The sequence below is a fragment of the Physcomitrium patens genome, chromosome 6 (genome assembly GCF_059467195.1).
Source record: "Physcomitrium patens ecotype Gransden chromosome 6, ASM5946719v1, whole genome shotgun sequence".
Classification (NCBI taxonomy): Eukaryota; Viridiplantae; Streptophyta; class Bryopsida; order Funariales; family Funariaceae; genus Physcomitrium; species Physcomitrium patens.
Window position 1 is genome coordinate 3,484,031 of NC_143415.1, and position 25,031 is coordinate 3,509,061.

Consider the following 25,031-nt stretch of genomic DNA (forward strand, 5'->3'; position numbering starts at 1 on the left):
AAAAAGCTTATTAATACAACAACGTAGGAAATTTATTTGTATAGCAACGGAAGCGCAAATATTTGGTTTTGTAATGAGAACAGTAAAAATATATTTATATAAATAAAATAAAATAAAAATACTACTTGGAGCAGATTCTACATGCTAAGAGTGACACCGAGATGCACCTTCATAAAAAGGCAACAGTACTCTAATGATTGGTTAACCTCTCCCAGGAATCAAAGAGCAAAGGGCAAAGAGCATTAGAGTATCATTCAAGATAGGTGAGACCAAATCATTCAGGTCGTGCGAAAGGAGTAGGGCACACAAACACACCATTTGGATGAGTTGTGGGGTGTGCATCCTGTGCGTTACAGACCTAGGCGATGGTGCCAACGGAGTGATGTTAACCTTCCAAGGACGTCTCGGCTCGTGGCATCTGTGACAAGCTCCCCAATAGTTGTACACGGTGTTATCATGTACACCTATTTCTGTTCAACATTAAGTGTGTGCAAATGGTCAAAAGATTCTAACAATAGTACATGAAATCAGCTGCTGCCATGGAATTGGTCCTAACTTCAGAATTCTGGCTGCTTATTGTGCACTAAAGCTGGAAACATGAGAAGCATTACCCCTTGTAATTGACTAGTAGGAAAATGCTGACTTGCTATTTTCTAATTGTACAGCTGATATAAGTTCACCTGTTCGTCATCCACTGAGTTTAATCATTCGAGGTTAAGTTGCTGTCTACATGGGTTAAAAATCAACCGCCTCCTCTTCCTGGAGATTTTCTATGTGGTGATTCTGGCCGCGGTCTGGATGGAGAAGATTTATGGTTGCTAATTACTTTAGAGCGTTTCGATTTTGAGCTCTGGGCATGGTTATTCAAGTGGCTGCCATTGCAGACAACATCGGAGAACACTTGATGAATCAATTGGTGATGCATAGGTTGGTTCAGGTGCAAAAAGCATTGGAGTAGGTCTTGCAGCTCATCCTGTCGCTGCCACAAGTTCTTCTCGTGCATCATTTCCAACATAGAATCGCGAAAATCTGCGTAAGGATCACTTGAGTCTTTCGCCAAGGCAATGCTTTCTTGAACTACTGAATCCGAGATACCTGCGGGGAACATGCTGACGTCTTGTGAAGCTTGACTACTGAGCTCCTTCGAAGGAATCTTGGTTGATGTCTGTGCTCCGTGCTGGGCTGCTGAGGAATGTATTTTAGCTGTTGCAGGTCGCTGTCTCTGTTGTCCTTGTGGCAAAGAAAGGGACGAATACCTATTGTTTGGGGAAGGTTTTGTTGCCGAGGATTCACAACATTGTCTATGATGCTGAGGGGAGTACGTCGGTGATTTTAGAGCTGATCGTCTGCTTGGGGATGCAGGTTGGACGCTCCGACCAATTGGCGACTTCATCTCCCGCTGGTAGTTCCATGGTATTGCAGGAGCACTTCCCGAGACTGATCGGCTTTCCGAATTCCTGCCTGCACGTAATTGAATTGCGTCTGCAGTTCGGGACTGATCATCTGCAGCCTTCATCTGCGAACTCACCGACGAACAAGATGCCTCCGTAGAAAGTTTGATACCCTTACATTCAGTACTTCCCAACATTTCTGACCCAATATCCATCTTGTCCAGAATAACCCTTGTGGTAGAGGAAGACTCACCTGTGTCAACAGCTCTGTGTCTGCCAACACGGACAACATCCTCGGAGCTTAAATCAATCATGTGCCTTTTTGCAGGGGGACTCGGGTTTACAGTTTCATCGTGCTCCTCAGATTGGACATTGTAGAAATCCCTATCACAAGATGTAGTGTTCCTGACGCTAGCGGATCCCTTCATACACTGCAAGGGTTGGGATTCGGAGGAAGACGGCATCTGAATTGGTGGCCAACAAATTTCTGACCTGCTCTGACAATCCATGCTCTGCTTCTGGAGGGAAACTACATGAGAATCAGCATTGATTTCGGGTGCTAATCCCGCGTCCATGTCATGCACGATAGCATTGATTGTGCCAGTAGTCGAGCTTGAACTCCTGCCCTGCCATTTGCATATTTTTCCTTTAACACCATAGCTACCATCCACAACTGGCTCGCACGCATTTGACCTTGGGACAAAGCGAAATGAAGAATCTGAATCCGTAGAAGAGGAACAACAGCTGTTTAGTTTCATCCGACAGAGTAACTCCCGTACAGTGGCTTCTGTTTGGACAACAACATCAACATCACTCTGTCTATTCTCTCTGAGTTGTTGCTTCATGGTCAGGAATTTCAGCAAAACTTCCAGATCATCTCGACCTGTCCCCCAGTCTCCTTCAAGTTCTTGAATAACTGCAGAATCGTCAAGAGATTTCTGTGATGTGACCACCTTTCTAGTATCCAATCGAGAAGCAATACCTTGGAAAACTTTGCCGTCCTCTTCATTGGCCTCAACATTCCTGCAATTCTCACTAGTACAAGATGAGCGAACTCGACTCCGTTGCTGTGAAAACTTTCTTTCAGTTGTTTGTTTCTGAATTTGAAGCGGCCGAAACGATCTGTCCTCCAGGAATTTGCTCTTTGACTTAGCATTAGACTCCGCTTTCTTCGCCTCTTGGATAAGTCCATCAAGTTGCCTCTCTCCATGCTTCAACTTGACAGGGTCTAGCTCATGCCTTCGTGGAGTGCCACGGCCTATTCTCAATTCCTCCTGCTTAGCATCACATCGATTCCTAATCAATCTCCTGGGCAGTTCCTCTAGCTGGCAGCCAATCTCGTCACTCCCTCGTTTGAAAACATATGTGTTTCTCAAAACATCGAGGTTATCGTCCACATCATCTTCTACTTCCTGTCGTTGCATCAATTCTCCAAGGTTCCAGTGAACATGTTCAGAGGTTTTCAGTTGCTCCAGCGATGAAGTGTTTAATGACGCTACTGCCACTTCACCTTCATCTCGGTATATCTTTCTGGCGGGATCCTTCCAAGTAAACGTTGATTCAGCCCGTGGCTTGCTTCGCAGATTTCGAAAATCCCCGATTTCATCCATCCGGAATTGCATACCTTCGGTGAGAGCATTGTGGTGTGATGACGGCTTGGTGAGGCCTTGAGGAGCCTCTGTGTGCACTGGAGAATTAACGTGTGGTCTTGGTAAATACCTCTCAAAAGTATCAAGTTCATCATGTGTGGACGATGGGCATATAAATTTACTATTAAAAGCTGCGGATTCCCCATGGTTAACTGCTGAACACCTGCTGCATGAGTCATGTGAGTTAGAATTTACTGAGGTTAGCACATTTTGATGTGTAAGAGACTCTTAACGATTAATAAAGGCTAGGAACAGGTGACTATAAATAAGGATTCAGCAAGGGAAAGATGATACTTTCCGTCGCTTATTTATGATAAATCAATTGCGATGATGATTGATTCAACATAAATTAAGACAATACCACGTTGTGTACAACGATAGGCCCCAAGTGATTTTACTGTCAATGGCCCTTCTGATTGAATCAAGTCAGCTTGTCAGTACTCATACCTAGCCACATGATGGCTACATAACTGGTCGCTTTTGAACAGTTCAATGCAGCAGAACATAGATTAATTTAATTACTACTTGCTGCGGTGAAAGACCAATCTGTATACAGCAGGTCTGGATGTATTTATCCAGTGACTTGATATGGAAATTCTATTCTGCATTGACATCACTGGTTTTCAGACGAAGAGCAGCAAAAATACACGAAATTAGCCTTCAGAATGACGCGGCCGTTCATAAAACAAATTTCAGAGTTACGTAGGCTGGAGTTATATTAGATTTTTACGAACTAATTTGAAAGCAGCCACATGAACTGCAAATTCGAGGGTGGAAGGAGACGCATTAATTACTTCTCGTAAGGGTGATATTTTCACCTCCGGAAGCTCACAACGGTCAAACATTCAGTATTTGCTTAGTTTGCGACATGAAGTGCATAGATGTGACGAGTATGGTCACTGACCTCCGAAAAGGGCTGAAATCGGGGCGCATCAAATTCTCCAACGAGCTAGCTTCGGGAATGCACATGTACCTGCCGGGATGCATAGAACTCCTGGACTTGCTAGCCTGAAGTTTTCAAATCACCTCGTTAGCATCAAACTCCCCCCCCTCGGAATCCATGTTTGAGGTTCATCTTTCATCTTTCAGTTTACGTAAGAAGGAAGGATTCTGCTGAGGAGACTTACACTTGTTTCTAACAGGTAATGAACGATGTCTATTCGACAAACGCATACACCATGGACTTTGTGAAAGTTGGTGTTACCTGTTCTGTTGAAATTGAAAGTAATTCCCTGGGCACAGTATTTGCAGCGAAACTCTGCTCTTCACCAGCATCTTGGAGGAAGGTCGATTTCGGAGTGTTTTGGGTTAACACAGAGGTCCTGTGTTGAGGAGACTTGTCGAACGCGCTTGAATTCTGGAATACCGGCAGTTCTTGGTCGAACTTCTTCCTGTGGTCAAGACCTATTCGGGATAAGAGAGAACCAACTCCCTCGGGGATGTTTCCGCTACTAAAAGATGCTAGATTAGTTTTCCTGTCCATACACATTGTATTTTTTTGCAGGTCAAAGAATGAGGAAGATAGCTCCTTCCCTGCGTGCATGCCGCATTTGCATGAAATTATTGTGCTCCTTGCCTCCCGTAAATTTTCCCGTACTCCGGCCTTTTCCTCACAATTGGGTTCTTCTGAGCATCCTACTTTCTTTGCAACGCTGTCACCCATGAATGACTCTTTAGCCAGTTTTCTTAGGATAAGTGTGTTGAGCGCGTCTACGCCCTCCTTGTTCGTCACCGGCATATCAATGGTAAATGAGGGCATGGCCTCTACCTGCCGAACAGGACCTTTCGAGATTGCTTGCTTCGGGTTCGATGAACGCTCTTGTATTACCACAGGATCCGTCGCAGTGTTCTTCAAGCATGTTCTTGACACCGAGCAACCCCATGACCTATCCTTCATTTCTCTAGACTGATATCCAGTTGTGGTGTCAAAGAACAATGTGCTCCTTGGTCTCACGTGCTTTTGATGCACCTTCATAAGCTCTACTCTGCTAACTTTTACTATCGTGACTCGAATTGCCAAGGCTAAACACAAACTGAGGAAGATGGAATGAAATTCTAATAGGATTCCTCTCACATGACATCTTTGACCTGAGCCCAAAAAACTGGGCTAATTCTCTCCTGCAGCCAGTCTAGGCGGCTCATGCATTTGTCTCGCTCATATATCCGTTCTTTGAGGCCTTTTTGCGCTCTAAAATCATTTCAAAATTTTACAGCCTTGTAATCTCAATAACTATCAAGAAAAGTCTGGAAGCTGGGGCACAGACTACAACCACTTGTCATAACCTCTTCCTCTCTCACAGTACATCCTCCACCTTCCCACAACACACAGAAACACAGGGAATTTTCTGCACCTACACTCTAAATAACACTTCGGAACTAGACCTTAATCATTCCCACAAATGTAGGCTGGCGCAATATGTTGTTGGGAGTAGCTCAGGAGCTAGAAGCATTCCCCTAACGAATAGGTTCCAGAGAGGTCTACAAACGTTGGCTAAGCATATTTCGATCACGACTGCGACGAAAATGCGCAAGTCCGGAGTGCATTTCCCGAGATCTCATACGAAAACATGACCGAGATAAATTCTTGACTGCAATCTTCCTCCTATGTCATCTCTCTCGTTAATCGTGGCCTACCGTGGTTCAGAAAAACAAAATATCTCAAGATAAAAGTCGATTTTAATGGAAATGAATCATGTCACAGTGTTGTTGAATTCGAGTAAGAGTGTGAAACCCCTAATACATGCCACGCTCACCGCGGTTATGACTTGCTCCAACCGGATGAGGTCAAGTCCCGTCAAGCTTTAATAGCTCCCAGAGCACTCGGCATTAAGGGGTTCAATTATCCGAGGACTGAGGACTAGCGTTAGGCTTCAAGACCTAAGACTCAGAGACATCCGCCTTGACTCAGCAGAAAGGGCAACGAAGTGTCTCCAAACTTCTCTCAAGCACTCGGAACAGGAGTGACGATCTTAAGAAGCTCCTCAAACTTAAGCAAAATATGAACCTTAATCCACAAGCGTGCAACCTCACGAACTAATCAAATCATTCATCGTCACGGATACTGACATCTATAACAACCAATTCATCAACTAGCAGCCAATCCACACGCATGCTTACGGAGAATTACACCCTCGAAACTCACTCTATCTCTCTGCAACGTAACTCCTCTTCATCCACTTTGTTTCGGTGTTGTAATTGGTCTCACCTCTTCCCTCTACACGCCATGACTAATCCTCCAGCGTAGAAACTATAGCTTCTGAAACCTGCCACAACCTCGTACAATTCCACCTCATTGCTCAATTAACTGGCAGCATGCAATAGCACAGTGACACAACCGTAACAGTATAGCAACAGCACTCCATGAAAGGAAATTTGCCGCAGACTTCTGCTCCTGCCAATGAACCTAGAAGACCGAAAGCGGATTATCAGGTGTAATTGCTGACAGGTTTCATCGTGAACAGAGGAAGGAAAGAAGAATCGTATTTCATCCACGAAACAATGTAAACGATGGCTACGATGATCAGTAGAACCTCCTCCCTATCATACCATGGCAAATTTGCCATTACCTTAGGGTGAAGTTAGTGCACAGCAGTGTAGCCAAGCAGTCAGTCTGCTGCTAAGTCGCTCTCAGCGGCTGCTGTCGTCTCTTTCTTCTTTTTCCTACCCCCTCTCGCTCTCTCTCTCTCTCTCTCTCTCCCTCTCATGATCTCCCCTGCGCAGTACTGCTCTTCAAGCCTACTGGCCCTCTTTAAAGTGGCTTCTGCAAATTGCTCATGCTTTGTCAATGCTTGGTTGTGGACACCGGCTTGTAATTTTCCTGTACTTGGAGATGCCACAGCCGCCAATTATTGACGCCTCTTTAAGCATACATGTGACAGTGAAAATGGATCTCTCTGATGAGTAGCCCCCCAGTAGTCCATGGGAGTTGCCTCTAGGATAACCAAATCATAAATATTTAACTCAACTTCGAAAGATCAAGCTGGGAATTAAATATCTAAGCTGTGATGGGACGTAGCTTGCAGTGATTGAAATGAAACAATATTTCAAGTAGAGCTTTTGCAATCAGTGGATGTCGTGCGAGTGGCAGGCTTTGTGCAGCATGCGTTTAAAGCCTGACACTCTATGACACCAGTCGCTGTCTGAAAAATTCCTTCAAATAACACAACCAAACTCCTACTACCTACTTCGTAAAGAGGATCATTAAGTATCACACTGCATGCATTACTATGATCGTTCATCAAAAATCAGAAATAGAAACTCTAATTCAGGGGAAGCTGTCCATCCCTCCGTCATATACCACCAACAGTCCTATCGGACAATCAGGTTTCAGCAAATCAGGCGACGCAAATCCGCCAGACACTAGGATCTAGACGTGTAGATTTGCTTGTGCTGATTCCGGCGTCAGCGAAGGCGGATTCTGTTTCTTTGACCTGGAGGGAAAACAAAAATCCTAAATAGTCTCCGCTGCCGAAATGGAGAGACTTTTTTCTGACAACGCTCAGTTGCCGCTTACATCCTGACAAATGCGACAATTCAACTCAGAGCAACATAAAAAACGAAAAAATAAATTAAAGATTGTCAACGCATGAACTAAGCGATGATGATCTAGCGGCTGCAACAACACCACAGATCGGTAAAAGCCTCCCCCCATTTTAAACTGTTGTCAGGATTCTGCCCTGCAAACTCCGCGACGATTGTCAGGATTCTGCCCTGCACACGATCTCAGTGTGCATTCTGACTCCTTTGAATTTACATCTCTAAAAAATATATATATACAAAACAAACGAATTCGTTGGAAAGACAGGTGAGGAGTGCGCGACTTGATACCCGCGAACTGGTGCGGATGGATATGCAAAGGGTATAGATATTGGCAGTCATGGTCAAGCTGGTAACGAGTCACACGTGACGGCCCGCGCCATATTTGGATTGATGCCAAACGGCGTACAGCAGCAGCAGTTGCACAATCACGGGTCATGCGAAACCCTAAACCTTGCTGAACCCTGTGAGGCTCTCACATGCTGGGCAGGGCAGGGCAGTACAGCCTAATGCTCTCTTTGAACTTGGGTGGGGGGGGGGGGGGTGATGCAAGTGCCATGATGTTGCCAATCTCCGACTTGATTCTCTCCCACTTTGCTTTCATTGCTTTTTCCCCCTCTGGCTTGTTTTTGTTCCTTTCTGTTAGAAATAAGCGTCCTGAGATCAATTGCTGTTGTTACTGTGTGTGTATGTGCGTATATTAACAGGGATGTCTCTACATTGATATACACTACTGTTTTGGGATCTGTACAGTGCGAAGACACGCATTGTGTAAGTAAATTGTTTCTTGTAGAGAGGATTACCATGTTAATTTTGGGTGTGTGAAAACATTCTCAAAAAAACCTGTGGTATAGTAGAACAAGGCAACTGTGGTTGTGGATGTTTTTTAGAACTGTTTCTTTGTTTACATAAGAAGTCAAATTGGACAGAATATTTTGTTTAAATAATGTTGTAGTATCATGTAAAAGCTTGCAATGAACACAAGAATATACTGATTGCTCTCTTTTTGTGAAATGTTTTTTGTCCAATGATTAAATTTTTGATAACTGGTATACTCAATATCACCAAAAACAAATTTTTCTTGACAATATGGAATTTCAATAAAAAGCTCTGGAGATATTTCCTCTAAAATATTAATACATAACCTGTAGGTCAGTATTAATTATCTCTGACAATTCAAAATAATTTTTATTTTAAAAATTATATATATAAAAAAAAAAAAAAAAACTAGAATAGAAACTCCTTGTTTCTTTTTAAAAATATATATTCTTAATGTTGTAGCAAAAGATAACTTCCCAAATCAAACATTTAAGACTTTAGAAGGTTGTAAATGCTTTCTTAAATTTTACAAGGTAAATCGTCCTTTTTAATTTTTTTTAAAAAATGATACTTAAAATGAACTTGTTCATACAGTATATGATGAAACTATGTTGTTTGAAAAAACTATAAAAATAATTGTCAACATTTCTCATAAAAAAACAATATTATTCAATTTCAATTTTAATTTATTCAATTGTCTTCATATTTTTACATTTCTAAATTTTAATTTTTACTGTATGTGAGGTTTTTAACCCTATAATTTTAAGAAGGATTGTAGAAATTAGAAGTAAAAAAATTAAAAAAAATTAAAGAATAAGTTATAAGTAGTGTATTTTGATTTCTTCTCCAAAAAATGTGTATTTGAATTTGTAGATTTTTTTTTCTTGTATTATTTGTTAAATGATTGTTGTTTTTGTTGCTTTTGTATTTGATTTGATATACAACTAGAACATTAATCTTGTTAGTTTGCATCCAAATAAATATATATTTATATTTATTAGTTATTATATTTTTATATCTTTTTATAACATAAGAAATTCTTAAAATGTTATAACAACAAGATTTTTTTTAATTTAAGAGAAGAATGATATTAAATTTATTTTTAAAAAAAAGTGAAGGTTAGAGTGGTGATTCAAAAACACCTTATTAGTGTATTTGAATACCTTCCACACATTCTTGTACTTATTATTAGACTACTTAAAGAAATTGGTAGTAGTTGTTGCATTGTAATAGAATAATGTTCCATCAATAAAGTGTTAGTAACTAAATGTTAAAACTTTACAATAATTTTAGTGTTGAAATTTTGGTCAAGTTCCTGCATTCTAAAACATAAATAACATTTTTATACCATCCACTATTTCTGTTTAAACAATATATATATATATATATATATATATATATTATGAATGTTCTGCTTAATAATTTACAATAGAAATCAATAAGATAATTATTGTAAATTTAACCAAAGTAAACAAAAATGAGATGTAAAGATTTTTCTATGACCTAGAAAAAGTTGCCATTTTTGAACATTCTTTGAGTTTGTCCTCAACTTCTCTAATATTGGTTTGACAACAAGTATATAAAGAAAGTTTATTATCTTATGTTGAAAGGGAATAAACTTTATTTTTATTTGTTTCCATATGAATACTCATTTCTTACATAGATTCATATTTTAAATTATGGAATAAATAAAATAAGATGCTACAAGATAAAAAAAAATTAAAAATGTTAAAATTGCATTTTTTTTTTCCCATAAAGTTATTGAATTTACGCCTTATATGTTGTGCAAGGAAATTATTTTGCAACAATTTACAAAACATTAAATTTCATAAATTATAATTAAAAATTATATCATTAAAAATCAATTTGATTTTGTATCATTTTTTACTTCAAATTGTCAAAAGAAAGTGCAAAAGAAATTCCCTTCACAATGTAAAAAAAAGGAATAAATTATTATACATACAAAATAAAGTGCATTAAAATCTAAGAAGATGTAGAAGCCTCTATGCCACACTAAAAAGAAAAGTTATAAAATTACAGATGAATACTTCTGGATGGATAAGTGATAAAGATTCATGTTGCTTTTTTTACTTATCAACTTTTTCCCCAAAATATGTTGACCAAAATATTGGAAGACCTATTGTTGTGCATCTTCAAGAATGTACATATTAAAATTCTTACAAGGAAATTTTATAGAGATATGTTTTTTGTTTTTTCAAATAACTTTTAAGTTTATAATTAAAAAAGTAATGAAAGAAAAATCAATCACTAGAAATTTGGCTGTAAATATTGTTAAAAGAATCAGTAATTCATTCTAAAAATAACAAATTAATTTTTCATAATATGCATTTACAGATTTCAAATTGTATGTATTACCATAAATACAATAATAAATCAAATAAAAATATTCAAAACAACTGGTTTTAGGTTTTAAGTTTTAAGGGGAGGGGGTCAATATATATATATTTATATATATGTATATATATATATATATATATACATATATATAAATATATATATATATATAATCAACAAGATGCAAAAATCTATTTTTATCCTATCACAATTGAATTTTCTATTTACACATTAAATTTCTATTGATCCAAATAGATATTAATCCCTCTCAACCCAATGTACTTTTAGATTGGCTTTATAGCAATTGACCAAACTTTTCTTGTTCAACCACACATATAAAATATCAATAAATAAGTATTTAAAGAAATATTTATTTATTTTTTAAAATATCAGTCAATTTATCACTGAACTCCAGAATCTTAAAAATTATAAATATATTTCTACATATTGGATATCTAAATGGGTTATAAACCAATGTTTTTATTACTTGGTCAAGCCACAGTGATTAAACAGGATAGAATAGGTACATTATGGAAAGTCTAAAAACTTTTCGCAACATGCGCTCTTAGAAAAGTTGTGGAACAAGGTCCATATAAAATACCTCTAAAATCCTAAAAGGATTCGAATGAAATGTAAGTAAAAAAGAAATTCTCTTATACATTCTGTTTTATTCTGTTATATTTTAAATATAAAAAATAAAACTTATAAACAAACACACATTCACAGTTCACTTCATTCTATGAATATCTACTTTCCAACTTTGTTTCCAGTGAAAAACAATTTTTGAATGGAGGGCATTGAAGGGGCAAGCAGCAAAGCTTCATGGACGGTTGTGGGGGTGCCAATCGGCGATGGGTGTCGACACGGTGACAGGGCTACGGAGCGGCGGGACGCAGTTGGAAGCCGCGGCTGGGCAGAATGCGACGACGCCGCAGCGTGAGTGAGCTCCTCCGGATTGTTCCATGGCGACATTGTCGATTGATTTATCATCCTGCGCTTTCTCGTATTTCGGTCGCCGGGAGTGAAATCTGTAATGCCTCCTGCCCTCCAGTATCCCGCCAGACCAAACCAGGGCTCAGTTCCGCGCCGTTGCCAAGAACTGAGCACATCGTTTCAACACAACGGGCACCGCGTCCACTTCAACAAAATTGTCGAATGAGTCCTCGTTCCGGGTTCTCCCAGGATCTTTCGAAGTTTACCTCGATCGGTTACTACCCCACGATCATTCGGTCAAGGTTTGCGAGGTGGGTTTTGCCCTGCTCTCTGGCTCTCTTGCATTCTGGTCTATTTCCCGAAGTAGCAGCAACAGGCTGTGTGGACGGATCATTGCAGTGCAGAGTTTTGGAGTCGTGGTTGGCTGAGGTTTTATTTGAGTTGGGTTCCTTAGGAGCGTAAGTGCAGTTGAATTGCGAGTCTTGATGTTGAGAAATCCGGTGGAGAGGGTTTTACGTTGCTTGTGGGCTGTGGGTCTCAGAATTGTGGTTGTGTTGACATGCGGTAGTATTGATTTTTCTGCCATACTGGCAGATTGATCGAGACGTGTGAGTGGGGGAGCCATGTCGAAGCGTAAGGATACTGCCACGGTGATAACGCGGGAGGGGGATAAGCTGGAGGTCACCCCCCTTGGTGCTGGAAATGAGGTTGGACGTTCGTGTGTCTACATGACCTACAAAGGCAAAACTGTGATGGTGTGTACCAAAATATATGGGCCTTCTCTTATTGGTTTGGCTTGAGAATTAAAAGATGCATGTTTATTGCCAAACTCTCTTTTTCTTATAATGTTCTTCTGCGAAGAGCACACGAGAGTTTTGCTTGAGAGGTTCATGCCAATTTCGTGTTATATACCAGCTTAATTTCTACTGGTTTGGTTCGATAGTGTAATGGTAATGTCTAGTTCTCTTCCTAAGCAGCGATGATGTCGCATTTCATGTCGCTTTTGCTTCTGTGCAGTTTGATTGTGGAATTCATCCTGGCTACTCTGGAATGGCAGCGCTTCCCTATTTCGATGAGATAGATCCTATCAGCATAGACGTTCTACTCGTGACGCAGTAAGTTACTATTAACCTTCCAGGTACTGTTTGTTTCATCAATCCATTTCTTCTAATGATGGTTAGGGTTTAAGTCTCATTTGCTTGTATTGCAAACGAGAGGAAAGCATTGCACTTCTTTTCATGTGAATCAAACCCATATTTTATGTGATTATGACCGTGTTCATGTAGTCTCGGCCTTTCTTAGGTTGTTGTCGACTGATTAGCCCTATAAATATGTATGATATGAGCAGATTCTTTATGGTAGTGTCTAGTTCTATCGCTGTCATCTGGAGTGAGCAAGTGCAGCTTAATGCTCCAGGCTTTCTTTGTTAGAGGGGAATGCGATCATGATCCTGAGATGTGGCTGTAGCTCTGTTATAAATCTCTATGGTTGCTGTTTGTTGCTGATAACAGTTATCTGACGGAGACTTTTAATTTTCATTTTGCAGTTTTCATCTCGACCATTGTGCTTCACTTCCTTATTTCCTGGAGAAGGTCTGACTGTTACTGTTTTGAGTCTACACCATTTTAACGATGATATTGTGATGCAAAGCTGTCCGTTGCTTGTTTATTGGTCTAATGTAGTCCTTCAGAAGTTTACTGTTCATGGGTTTGTGAATGACAGACGAATTTCAAAGGAAGGGTATTCATGACACATGCCACTAAAGCCATTTACAAGCTCCTTCTATCCGATTTTGTCAAAATCAGTAAGGTGTCAGTGGACGACATGCTGTACGATGAACATGATATTGCACGCACGATGGAGAAAATTGAGGTTAGTCATATTCTGATACCTACACAAGTTGTTATACATGTCCTGCAAGGTGTTTCATTTACTGCTTTCATTGTGGCTTTCTAAGGAAGCTTTTCACATCTTAATGGTTTTACTATATGTGTTTGTGTTATTTACTAACATGCTAGTGTAAACTATTTGAATGAGTTGTATCGTACTCTATTTGGGCGATTGTTAAACTATATTTTCGTGTTGGCAGGTGATTGATTTTCATCAAACCATGGAAGTAAATGGGATTCGGTTCTGGTGTTATACAGCAGGCCATGTATTGGGTGCAGCTATGTTCATGGTTGATATAGCTGGCATGCGAGTGCTGTATACAGGGGATTATTCTTGTGAGGAGGATCGCCATCTCCGTGCTGCTGAGATGCCACGCTTTTCGCCAGATGTGTGCATTATTGAATCAACATACGGTGTGCAAATTCACCAGCCACGCATTATGCGAGAAAGAAGGTTCACGGATACCGTTGCTCAAACTGTTAGTCAGGTACAGCGTGGTTTTAAAGGCACTTGTTTTAGTTCTTGTTCTCAATACTTTTACTTTTCCTAAATGGTCTGCAATGAACGTATTGGATGGTTTTGAACAGGGTGGAAAGGTCCTGATCCCTGCCTTTGCCTTAGGACGAGCTCAAGAATTACTCCTGATCCTTGATGAATATTGGGAGGCGCACCCTGAGCTACAACACATTCCTATATACTATGCATCCCCTCTTGCAAAGAAATGCATGGCAGTGTATCAGACCTACATTAATGCTATGAACGAACGTATTCAAAAGCAATTTGAGGTATGGTCACACTCCTTTAATATCATGTTCTGCATTTCAACGAAAATGTTAATGTTTTCGGGTACAAATGAGGTGTGATTTTTCTTGATTATCATATCAATGTGCCATCAACAAGGTACTCAGTACTAATCAACTTACAGTGTTTGGGTCAAATATCAAGTATTTGTTTTTCTAATCAGTTCCAGTAATTGCATATCGAGGGCAATCACCCCCAGCGAACATATCTCATTTCAAACACTACGTTGGAATGTTCACGCTTTATTTCTTTCTCTATGTTGTAGTCCGAATGGAGGATTCACTAGTCCCAGTGTAGTCCTCTTCCATTCGATGATGTGATCCTTGTTTCCTTTGATCTTTTCATGCTCTTCATTATCTCAAGTAGTCCTTTGTACATCCACGCACATTATGCCCGCCGTAACTGATTCAGCTTGGCATTTTTTGAAGAGCAGGTCTCAAACCCTTTCGATTTTAAACACATTCAGCCATTAAAGAACATTGACGAATTCGATGACATTGGCCCTGCTGTTGTGATGGCGTCTCCTGGAGGGCTTCAGAGCGGGTTATCAAGACAACTTTTTGACATCTGGTGCCAAGACAAGAAAAATTCTTGTGTAATTCCTGGATACGTGGTTGAGGGAACTCCCGCCAAGGCAATCATGAATGAGCCTAAGGAAGTGACTCTTCTCAGTGGTCTGGTCGTACCTCTAAACATGCGGGTACATTACATATCATTTTCTGCTCATGCAGATTTCACTCAGACAAGCGCATTTTTGCACGAGCTGAGACCACCCAACATTATTCTCGTCCATGGAGAGGCCAATGAAATGGGACGCTTGAAGGCGAAGCTGACCACGCAATTCGCTGAGCAGAACGTCAAGATTCTGTCACCAAAGAATTGTCAAACAGTTGAAATGTTTTTTAAGGGAGAGAAGATCGCCAAGGCAGTGGGTCGTCTTGCGGAGAAGCCAGCTAAAGAAGGAGACATTGTGAGTGGCCTGTTGGTGCGGAAGGGCTTCACATATCAGCTGATGGCGCCAGATGATCTGCACAGCTTCACTCAGCTTTCTACCGGCAGTGTCATGCAACGACAATCGGTTCCTTACAAGGGCACATTCATCGTGCTTCGCCATCGGCTTCAGCAAATGTATGAACAAGTGGAGGCCGTAGCGAAAGCAGACAGTCCAATTCTGAAAGTACATGGAAACCTCACAATAACCCATGAAGGAGCTGACCAGGTGATTCTGCAATGGGTCTCCGACCCCATTAGTGATATGGTAGCCGACTCAGTGGTAGCGATGATCTTGAAGCTGGACTCGCAATCCATGTTTGCTGTAGGAGGTGAACGATCTAAAGAAACCCGATTAGAGAAAAATGAGATTAAGATAGTCCACTCGCTTCTAGTTTCGTTATTTGGAGACGTTACACTAGATGAGAAGCAACAAACTTTAACTGTAAATGTAGATGGCACTGTAGCAACCGTAGACCACGTTAAAAAAGGCATCGAGTGTAAGGATGAAAACCTGAAAGAGCGCATCAAGGTTGCCCTTCGCAGAATACAAACGGCTCTGTATCCTTTAGATGCCTAACCTTGCGCCTTGTGATGCTTTCATGAGTTCGGAGTATTTGTAGTTGATACGGTATCAAGAGCCATCCGTCACCTTAGGAGTTTCCAACTGGTCATCTTTTTGGTTCAAAACCTTCACTGGTAGCGATGAAGACTCGACAAGCTTCGAGGTTTTTGTCTTGCAAGTGGTAGGTATCCTCCCAGGGGTTTTGAGCAGGGGAATGAGGAAGCACAAAAGGTGTGGGTAATCGTGTTTACCCTGCTCCACATCGGATTTAAGCAAGTGAACCAGCTGTTCCAGACTTGGACAGCTGAAAAGGAGCAGGTCTTCTTGCAGCAGATTTTGCAAAGAGTCCCAATTATATGGATTCAACTGCAGGTGATGCAAAATTGTTAGCAGCCCTCAGCTGGGCAAGCTTGCCGCCCAGCATTTCTCATGAAAACGAGAGGGAAAACAAAGGAGGGGAATCATGGGTTGCACCTGAACTGCCGAAGCCAGTGATGCTCCCACCCAAAATTGCTTTTTGCCTGAAACTTGAGCTTTCATGGATATAGTTGCAAGTTGACAATCCTGCAGCTCTTTTCGAATCTGGGAACCATATCCCAGTCATGTTTGCCGCATCACCTAACTTGCATCCTTAATATGTAATGTGGTCGTGATTATACACGCAGATGGATTGTGATACATTGTTGGATTGGATGCTCTCAATTTAGAACAATGTATTGCTTCAATGAAGGTTTGGAGTTGTGATCTTCGATCAGTGTGCTAATAATAAAAATTATGTACTGCTATCCTGTAAATGATGCTTCATTTCCTTCATTATGAAGTATTGGAGGTGTCCATGCCACCCTTTTGGTTTTTTGTATTTTTAATTAAAAAAATAAATTGATTCTTTATTATTGGAGTAAAATGTAGAGAGTAAAAATCTAACAATGTCCTGACAAGGCTTCGATTTGGCTTGTATTGAAGTTTTGTTACAAAGATTCTTGCATGTTTGTAAGATATTTATATAAATACATTTAAAGATTTTAAAAATTAACTAAATAACATATAGTAAAAATAAAACTAATTGTTCATTTTGAAGTGGTGCTTAAATGGTCTTAATTGTCATATAAACAAACGTATCCAAATAATATTTCTACTTGTGTAAATGTCTTACATTTTTTTGAAATAATATTAAAAAAACACTTAAAAGTATTATATATATATATATTTTGAGCATTCTATTACATATAAATTCAAAAAACTTAGAGGGTCTCAAGAATAAGAAGTCGATTTGATAGGCTACGGTTAATTGTTTTTTCAAACTTTGATAAATCAAGATTACTTTGGAAGTATTTTACTCTCGGAGATAATGTAGAATAAGAAGTAATCTTATTAACCAAGTAATTCTCTTATATATGAAAACTCAGAGTTGAATTTTAAATATAAAAAAAATTAAAAAATGGTTTTAAATTTCGTAATTGCTGTTTTAAGCCATCGTAAATAAAGTTCCATATTTGAATAAAATTACCTCAAAATGGGTCTAACACAAATTTTGGGAGACAACCCTATGCATGTTAGAGTTGGCATGTTTACCACGGGGAAAACAATTCTATTCACTCAACCTCATTTTTCCTATCACAATCTCTCAGTTGCTTTTCTTGAACACAAAGCCATTTAAGAGAGACTTCTTTGTTTCAACCAATCACAAGCCTTGAAAGTTGTAACTTCTCACAGTCTACCTAAACACAAAGACTCACATATAAAACTGCTAACCTAATCTGACATACCCAAATTGCCACATCACCATACTAACAAGGGCAAGTTCCATAAAAACACATGCACAAACAAAATGAAGCATGGACAACAAATGGAACCACACTCACTTTCTCACTATGCAGGGGGTGTTAAGAAACCACGAAAACTAAGAATAGGAATGATCAAAACAGAAGCACCGCTGAAAACAGACAAGGAGACAGTCTTGCTATGCAGATCAGAGATGGTGAGAGTGCCGGATTGTGAGCCGCGGGAGCAGAGGTCCATGCAAACACGCGCGGCACATCGCAAGCAAGCTTCACGGGTCGGAGATGCTACGTATCGATCGGTAAGTGTGTCGCTGTGGCGATGGATCCACTGACCCTGCAGCACTACCTTCGATCTCGACTGTTCCGTTGCCCTGGATCATCGCACTCTACTCATATATTCACTCTAGATTCTATCAAAATGGAAACAGTCGACACTAGCACTGTGTGCGATTTCTAGTCACATTCGGAGTCGTCGCCGCAGTCGCACTCACGAAGCCGATCTCGCGGCTGGCGTTCGGATCGCAGTGATCAGGTTGTTGGAGATCTAGACTTGGATCAGAAATGCCGCGATGAGCGAAGCTACCGCCGCGGCAGCCGCGATGGAACGGTGAGAAATCGACAAGGCCGTGGCGGTGGACCCGGTGGACCCGGTGGACCCGGTTGGTGGTGTGGCGAGCGGCGCGGGAGCAGCCGCGGTGGCGGCCTTCACCACTACCTTCATCTTCATCCCCTGGTCGCAATGGCCAACGATGCTGCAGTAGAAGTAGTAAGTGCCGGGTGCGGAGAGGGCGATGGTGTCCTTTCCAGTTGTGTATTTCAGGCCTTGGCTCGGGGTGCAGCCTGAGTACTCCGACACGGTCACGGTTTGTACATCGTGTTGTACTGGGCTATATGTGAAAACTGCAAGATGACAAGTCCAAGGAGGCTGATCAGATTCAATTCACAATTCAAGTAAATAGCAGTATGAAAACTGCCGTGTAGGATTGAGAAAAGTATAGGAAGCTACAGGTTCTCACTCAGTTTATCTCCTGCCTCGAACGTTTGCTGAGATGACCAGGTGTCATAGTAGTCCGTTTGTGTTCCGGGTGGAAAGCCCCAGCCCTGAGTGCCTCCGACAGTGAAATCTTTTGCGACGACAGTGTGCGCAAGCACAAGTAGAGCTGAGACAACAACGATGACCATCGCACTGCCTCTTCCCTGGGCCATTTGTTTTTTTTTTTTTTTGTTGTGGTTTCCCAAGGGGTACACTTGCACTGCTTACGGATTAAACCTGTCAAAAATCCGGCATCCCTTAAAATTAACCCAGTGTTTTAAAGTTGAGTCATGGCTATCAAATTCGCATAATAAAGCTAAGGACAGCAATGGCTATACCCAAGTAGAGAATACTTAGCTACTTTTTGCGAGCAACTAAACTGGAGAGGATCCCACAGCTCTCATAAAAGTAGGTGGATGCACTGGCTAAGTTGCATGAAGACTGTACAGGATAGTGTAGAAAGCTACGATACGAAAACAACTCTATAGGAATTTTGAGCAAGTAACTAGCTCAAAGAAAATGTACGACATGCATAGACAGAGCGCCACAAGGTACAAGGTGCAGACAAAAACCTCAACGTAATGAAGAACCGATTTTCGCCTCGTTGCACACGCGTCCTGCCTACTGCCTCGCAATGGAAGATGGGATAGAGAGCCTTCAGTTTAGGGTGGGCTGCTCCAGCAAGCTCATGTGTGAGCAGTGTGAAACATTCAAGAACAGGTAGTTAATATGTACAGTCCCTCTTTGTGCATCGAGTCCTTGATTACCAGGGTTGAAGAGCCATGGGAATATGTTCACGATTATCAAAGACCGACTCGGAGGTTCGCAGCGTAGCGTCAAACTAGGCGTGGATTGGGTGGGTGAAATGGTTGTGCCAGCGCATGCTTGGCTGGTCACCATGCACCCTACCTGTCATCTTTGAAGGACAAGTTACGGGGTCGGCTGTCTCCAATGTTACCTTCCTTTGTGACCCTTTTAAACGAGAGAACAATTTTATAATGCATTGGACCCTGCGATCCAGACTGCAGCGTGCGTGATGATCCATGCCCCTCCGCAAACTGGATCCACTTTGTTGAAATACCTGGTTGCTCTCCTTCGCAGCAGACGGTCCGCATGTAGTTTCCAGCCAGGTTTCGGGTTTATTGTCATGCTGGTGTCATGTGAACTGCACTATTGTCGTTGCATGAAATTTGTTTCTTTAATTCTTCGGGAAAGTGCAAATGATTGATCAGCATACTCGAGTGAGCTACAAGCAATCCAGGTGAACAGCATTCAGAAAAGTGCACAAATAAAAGAGAACAGGAAGACAAACAATTTGCTGTTGATTTTATAAGATATGCAGATAATCTTTGTCGTATCCTACCTGCTTCGAGGGAAAAATAAAGGGAAAAAACTTCAGAATTAGGAAAACCACTGCTGGTCACATTGCCTGATAATCAGCGAGGCCTATTGCATCCAAAATGTGTTCACATCTGATTGACTTGTTCAATTTTGGGTGTCAACGTCAACGCGGTTGAGTCTAATAGAAAACAAAGTTCGCGAGGACTATTAATGTGAGCAATAAGTCAATGTGATCACCCTTCAAGACGCCCCTACGTCTCTCTTGACCTGGAGATTCCACATATATGCCATTGGTTTATAATCTGGCTAAAATCTACTCCATGATTCGAGGTTAGAAAGGGGCTTTCCTGCCATGTGTATACCACTGTCTACAAGTTAAAAATACTAAACGTACCACTCGAATCATGAGAAGCATAAAAAGCTCAGTCGGGTCCTTATAATCCGGTCCCAGTAAAAATTTTATCGTAACTGTGGACTTGTTTTTCCAGATTAGTTTATTAGCTTTGTTTTAAAACAGTCAAGGTGTCCAGTCGTGTTTGCAATCAAAGATAGTATGTTAGGGAACAGACCGCGTTTTTTAAAACTAAGAAGTAGACACAAATTCAGCAACATTTCCTGCATTGAAAAATCTGTCCCGATCCATCTGTTATCACACCACACGAAGAGTTACTAAACCCACAAGGGGCAGTGCTTCTATCCTTCCTCATAACTTGCTTCCGCTGTTGTTGATATTGTTGTGTGTTTCCTCACCACCTTCCCTAGGGCTGGCCACCAAGCTTTTTTCACTGTTTTGGAAGCCACCACCTGGATCCTTTTGGTCATGAAAAGTTCACTCCACACACAACAACAAGTAGTAACATTGCACACACAAAAAAAATATAATGCATGTAAGGTTTTTGTAGACAAACCTCAATACTCAAACTTGGACTATCTAGTAGACTTCTTAGTCAAATCTCACCATCTTTGAAGTTTGGGTCAGTACATTCACTAACCCAATTTCACACCGTCTTCAACTTGATGAATAATAATTTTACATATTTATTAGACCTAGTGTTGAGTTTTACTAAGTTAAATAATAAAATCAATAAAATAAAAAACTAATCTCAAATTTTAATTTAAATCTGTACTAATTTATAGAGAGATCTTCATCAAAATATGTTTAAAAGAAAGAATAGATAATTTAAACATTTTTTTAATTGTATGTTGTTGAAAAAATATATGTACATATCTTTTGTGTGATATTACTTTATTTAAATTTCTTCCTGCAACGAGTTTCTAAAAAAGAAAATATTTCTTTGAATTATGTCTCTTTATAAAAATTCAAAATTATATTAAAAATATATATTTCGTATGGATTTCATAAGAAATAAATAAAACAATGCTGACATAATCTAATAGTCTTTGTATAAATTTGTGTATATACATATCCTGATAGTAATATGAAGAATCTAGTAATGAGTAAAAAATCATCATACCATAGCCAATGAACAAATTTTAAATGCTGTTAAATTAAAACTTAAATGTTATTAATTTTTAAAAATATATTTGTAATAAAAATTATTTACAAAGATACAGAAAGTTCTAATTGGTTTTATTTTTAAAAGAATTCTATCAAACTTTATACAAAATATTTCATTTACATATAACTTTATACATCGAAACACTAGATTAAAATCTTTTGATATTATTTTAGAAGTACATGTGTATATACATACATATATATATATATATATATATATCCACACATATACTTTAATTGATTAAATATTAGTTTTGAGATAACTTTAGCTAAGACTATTAAGTATATATATATATATATATATATATATAGTCACTAACTCGTATATGAATATAATTTCAATGGTTTTAAAAATAAAGTTAAAGATTCAAATTAATTTTGATAGATTAAAAAAAATTAAATTAAGCTTTTTATAAATATTTTTTATGTTTTTTATGTTTTATATATATATATATATATATATATATATATATACATATAATTTTATATATACTAGAAGATTTTCAAAGTCTTAAATCCTTCAAACATCTTTTACAAATAATAAATATAGTATATATATATATATATATATATATATACACACACACACACACACACACACATACATATATATATTTTTATTATTTTAAAAAATATATTTAATTAATTATTGGTTTCAATTAAACATGTATAAAATTATTAAACCAAGATAAAATGATATATATATATATATATATATATATATATATATATAAATGCATAATTAAATTAAGATTTTTATAAATAATTTTGCAGTAAATTTTAAATATCTTATCATCTATATTTCCAAAGTAATTTGCTACTATATTTTGAAATAAGATCTTCTATAAAAATATCTTACCATTAGTAGAAAATTATAAATATCTTCTTTCAAAATGTTGTGACAAATTACCTTATAAATATAGATATTAGTTAAGAAGGTAGTAAAACTAACAAGTGCTAATGCTATTTTTTTGTATAAAAAACTTATACTTTTTATAGGACTATAAATAAGACAAAAATAAAGTGGATTAAAAAAAAAATAAAAAAATAATAATATAGACATTTTACGGAAAGAATTAAGAATAGTTTTTGACAAATATTACCTTTAAAAGCTATAAGAAGATATCCAAAGATAACCTATTGATAATCAAGGTTGAAATCAAGCCTCTAAAAACAAACCTACAGACCTAAGGTGACTTTGAGGTTTTTTTGTTGATTGGAGAGTAGAATTTGAGAGTAGAGTAAAGTGAACTTTTTGAGCATTAGTTGTAGGTAATTTATGTTTGTAACAACTTTGTAAGAGCTTTGTAAAGTCATGGTTTTTTTGAGGTGACTTTGATTCTTGTGAGATTTGTAATAGATCTATAAGTGAAAATCTACCAATGTTGTAAATTTGAGCTTGATCAAATTGTTAAAGTAAAAGTCATTAAAATTTAAGTAGATTAGGATATCAAAAAGTGGATTTTGAAGGCTAGTAAGGTTTTCTAAGATTTGCAACAATTTGCCACTTGGATTAAGGTGAAGTTTGATGAATTAGTAGCAAACTTAATTTCTAAGAATTGTAAATTTTTTTAGAGCAATTGAATGGTGCAAAAGAGATACATTGGTGTTAAAAGATTAGCATCAAGATTGGAAGAAGAAGCCTATTATGAGCCTTTTTGTTGATAAGTTGATAAGTTTGATCCTCTTCAAATTTGTTGTATTTATTTTCAACTAAAAAAATTAAGAATTATAAAAAATTTAAATTAAGATCAATTGTTAAATTATTAGTAATTGAGGTTTTGAATTTACTACAGGATTTGATTAGAATTTGACAAGGAATTTGTTGGGATTTATAATATTTTTATTCTGATTTAGTTATTTTTCTTTTGAGTTTTATTATAATTTATAATATTATTGTTCCTTTCCGAGATTAAAATGGAAGACCCTAATTTCCTTGTCGCTCTGGTTTCCAGGGTCCTTTCGGGGACGATGCCATTGCCGAGATCGTGCCCGCGATGGCGTCGCCTTCGTCATTGTTGCCGAAATCGGCGGCGCTGAGGACTTCCTGCTGATTCTTAAACCACACTTAATATCTGAAACCTTCCAGAACTGCGCAGATTCAACCGATCACGCCATGATTCGGAAGCTTGGGAGCTGCGTAATGCTGGCAGCTTTGAAGAACGGCATTTCGTCGATGTTGCGCTGCTCTAGATCGCTGTAGAATTCGTACTCGGCATTGTAGTCGTGGACCTCCTTGAGCTCCTCGTGATGCTGCGAGAAGTAGTGGTGCTTCAGCCTCGCAGCTTTTCCGAATCCGTAGATGCGGACGCTTTCGCTCAACCCTAGCGCCATCACCACGCCTTGTAATCCCGTGGAGTAATGGAACTGGCGAGTCGGATTGCGCAGCGTTGTCCACCACTCGGGCTTCATGTTTATCTCTTGCTAAACAGTTTCACGGAGTACCTGTAAATGTGTACCGCTAACTTGAGCATTTTACTCTCTTCGTTTAACTCGTCTTAGATTTTCAGTGCAAGTATGACGATGAAGGATTACCATTTCGCAATCTTGTTGCAATCGTTGTCGAAGCGCGGGGCTGTCACCAGCAGGGGCGCAGAGTGCTCTGAGCTGCAAAATGCAATGGGCATGAAATGCTACGGCGCGCAGATGTACGTGATGATCGGTACCTGTAAGGTCTTGATGTTAGGGTTAGCGTCTTGGAGTAGAATTTTTGTAGATCATTGTCTGGGTGTTGAGGAATTTGAGACGATTTGTGGTTTGGTGTGTAGATGGGGGCATGATCTTACGTTGGCGCCGTAGGGATGTCTCCGGCATTGGCTACGTTTTGCACAAGGACGCAGTATGTGGCTGTTCATGAATGAGATGGTTGTCGTCCGCCCCACTGAAGTCTCGAATCCCACTGTTCAGGCGTTGTTAATTCGCATCACCATCTCGTGTGCGTCAATGGAAGCTCCGTAGGAAGAGTTCAATAGAATGCCGCTGTTTCCTATCACTGCGCATGTGCGTTACCGCTTCTGGGGGTTGATGACCACGCCATGCCAAAGTCTATCAGAACACTCGTGAACCGACCGCTTCACGTACTCTACCAGTTGCAGGATTTGGGGCTCAAACTGCCGGTTGTCAGACCAGTTCAACCGTGATCGCATCTTTGGCCAGAAAGGCTCGAACATAGCGTTGCAGAAAATCTCTAGCTGCCAGCTGGCGATCTTCCTCCGAAAAAACGGCATGAGCACGATGTTTCTGGATTTGCTATGTTGGTATCGCAGTGCGTCAATTGGCAACCTCTGCTTGCTGCGAACAAATTTCACAGTTTATCTCCTGTAAAGGATTGGGGTTCGGTCGATTGCAGGTCACCACTCGAGGCTTGTGAATGTTCTTTTCCCCCAACCATGAATCAACGCAACGTTTTGTGAATTGAGAGGTTTCGT

General features: G+C 39.4%; 4 protein-coding genes across 8 annotated transcripts; 1 reads left to right on the forward strand and 3 right to left on the reverse strand.

Moving 5' to 3' along the window:
- Positions 1 to 451: 451 nt before the first annotated feature.
- Positions 452 to 7,795, reverse strand: LOC112284084 (uncharacterized). 4 transcript variants are annotated; one of them, XM_024523607.3, is made up of 5 exons: positions 6,607 to 7,795; positions 4,245 to 6,303; positions 3,945 to 4,048; positions 3,402 to 3,452; positions 452 to 3,206 (listed from the first exon to the last, which is right to left on the reverse strand). In XM_024523607.3, exons 2-5 carry the CDS (start codon positions 5,013 to 5,015, stop codon positions 743 to 745), a joined length of 3,390 nt encoding a protein of 1,129 aa, XP_024379375.1. In that variant the 5' UTR covers positions 5,016 to 6,303; positions 6,607 to 7,795; the 3' UTR covers positions 452 to 742. The 4 variants fall into 4 exon arrangements, with proteins under 4 accessions (XP_024379375.1, XP_024379374.1, XP_024379377.1 ...); XM_024523606.3 differs by having other exon boundaries at positions 4,245 to 6,443; XM_024523609.3 differs by lacking the exons at positions 3,402 to 3,452; positions 6,607 to 7,795 and having other exon boundaries at positions 452 to 3,203; positions 4,245 to 6,577.
- A 3,892-nt stretch (positions 7,796 to 11,687) lies between these two features.
- LOC112284035 (cleavage and polyadenylation specificity factor subunit 3-I) lies at positions 11,688 to 16,678 on the forward strand. 2 transcript variants are annotated; one of them, XM_024523527.3, is made up of 8 exons: positions 11,688 to 11,994; positions 12,278 to 12,438; positions 12,701 to 12,798; positions 13,230 to 13,275; positions 13,406 to 13,555; positions 13,773 to 14,060; positions 14,161 to 14,358; positions 14,808 to 16,678. In XM_024523527.3, exons 2-8 carry the CDS (start codon positions 12,307 to 12,309, stop codon positions 15,942 to 15,944), a joined length of 2,049 nt encoding a protein of 682 aa, XP_024379295.1. In that variant the 5' UTR covers positions 11,688 to 11,994; positions 12,278 to 12,306; the 3' UTR covers positions 15,945 to 16,678. The 2 variants fall into 2 exon arrangements, with proteins under 2 accessions (XP_024379295.1, XP_024379296.1); XM_024523528.3 differs by having other exon boundaries at positions 11,724 to 11,994; positions 12,701 to 12,821.
- A 727-nt stretch (positions 16,679 to 17,405) lies between these two features.
- LOC112283639 (mavicyanin) lies at positions 17,406 to 19,769 on the reverse strand. The gene is made up of 3 exons (XM_024522654.3): positions 19,316 to 19,769; positions 18,727 to 18,980; positions 17,406 to 18,610 (listed from the first exon to the last, which is right to left on the reverse strand). Exons 2-3 carry the CDS (start codon positions 18,914 to 18,916, stop codon positions 18,255 to 18,257), a joined length of 546 nt encoding a protein of 181 aa, XP_024378422.1. The 5' UTR covers positions 18,917 to 18,980; positions 19,316 to 19,769; the 3' UTR covers positions 17,406 to 18,254.
- A 3,099-nt stretch (positions 19,770 to 22,868) lies between these two features.
- Positions 22,869 to 24,608, reverse strand: LOC112283640 (beta-1,6-galactosyltransferase GALT29A; the record flags this gene model as incomplete). Its single annotated transcript, XM_090251561.1, is given in 3 exon segments — positions 22,869 to 24,027; positions 24,147 to 24,269; positions 24,390 to 24,608. Coding segments are annotated over 3 exon segments (657 nt in total), but the record flags the coding sequence as incomplete, so codon positions are not given.
- Positions 24,609 to 25,031: the final 423 nt, after the last annotated feature.